Genomic DNA, 1,376 nt, shown 5'->3' with positions numbered 1-1,376 from the left:
CTGAACTCCAGCTAAATTACTTATAAAATGGCATTAAGGGATGCTGGGGGGGGAGTTTGGGGGGGCTAGAGGCAAGCCATGCACAGAGCTAATAAGTCTGATGTTCCCTGAATTCTCATTTCCTGAATGAGAGCTGCCTTCCATATTCAGTCTCTTCCTAGTGCCAGCTAGGAGACCTAATGAAAGTCAAGTTCAAAATCACTCACTCTCACACATACATACACACACAAACTGTTGTCTATGCAAAAGCCTAGCTTTTGAAAAGTGCCAGGATCCCTTTGCTGGAGGGAGTGGGAAGTTGTAGGAGACTTTGGCAAAATAAAAAAGACTACAAAAGGAAGAAACTTAGGAGTTACAGTTGCTCTGTGGTCCTTGAGTTTGTAGAGGGCTTTGATAGTGCTGGTGGACAGAGGGTCCTGGGAATGCAGCAGAAGATGCATTGGGGAAGGTATACCCATCTTCCATCTTCATGGTGGCATACTCCATGCTTGCAGAGAAGCCAGGATAAAAATTCATCTTTTGGTTGTTGATATAATTGATGGTTTGTGGGCTGTAATAGGCCCCACCAGCTTTTCCAAAGAAGCTCCCATCCTCACCAATTGGATAAAAATTCTGAGGACTACTGTAGACCTGGTGGTGGTCACTATTATAACTATAGTTTTGATTGTTGGTATAGTTCTCATGCACAGCAGCTAGTGAATGGGTGTTCCTGGCCTCACCAATACTGTAACCTTCATGATAGTTTGGGTTTATGTCCAAGTAACTATTCTGTGAGAAATAAGCAAAACAATTTCATTAATGGCATTTTTTGTTCAAAAAGCCCCATTAGCCCCCCCCCCCGTCCTTAAACAATAAGGATTAAAAACAGAAGCAGGTGCCTTATAATCAATAATCCCTCTAGATCAAAAGCATTCCCTCTATCCAGTCACATTCTAATTTTTGATGGCAGAGGCATTTTCCAGTTCTACATGGAAATGCAAGGCTTTGAACAAGAAACTTTCTCATGCAAAACATGCACTTCACCTATCAGCTATGATTTTATGTACGATCAGGCTACAATACCTACTGTACTATAAAGAGCCCATAAGCATCTTTTTAGTGCAGTGGTTCTCAACCTTTTTAATGCCACGGCCCCAACCAGTCGTAAGTCGAGGACTAAACCGGTCGTAAGTCGAGAACTAAACCGGTCGTAAGTCGAGGACTAAACCGGTCGTAAGTCGAGGACTACCCAACCGGTCGTAAGTCGAGGACTTTCCCTGCCCGGGAGCGCCGCGCATGCGTGGTTCCGCCCCCTGCGCCGGCCGAGGCGTAGCTGGCAAGCGGCAGAGACGGAGCAGGCCGACCACCAGCTGGCCCAGCTCAAGGGAGGTAAGGCA

The 1,376-nt window shown here is 45.8% G+C and overlaps 1 protein-coding gene across 1 annotated transcript in view; it reads right to left on the bottom strand.

Annotated features, from left to right (window-relative positions):
- Nucleotides 1-345: 345 nt before the first annotated feature.
- LOC114923163 (homeobox protein NANOG-like) overlaps nt 346-1,376 on the bottom strand; it is a 4,781-nt gene continuing 3,750 nt past the window's right edge. The window contains exon 4 of the mRNA XM_029285751.1: nt 346-768. Coding sequence (XP_029141584.1) covers nt 346-768 — 423 coding nt within the window. The remainder of the gene's footprint in view (nt 769-1,376) is intronic.

Source organism: Protobothrops mucrosquamatus, unplaced genomic scaffold (assembly GCF_001527695.2).
Source record: "Protobothrops mucrosquamatus isolate PMUCROS unplaced genomic scaffold, P.Mucros_1.0 scaffold2187, whole genome shotgun sequence".
NCBI classification, from domain to species: Eukaryota; Metazoa; Chordata; class Lepidosauria; order Squamata; family Viperidae; genus Protobothrops; species Protobothrops mucrosquamatus.
This window is presented reverse-complemented; position numbering and strand designations above follow the sequence as displayed.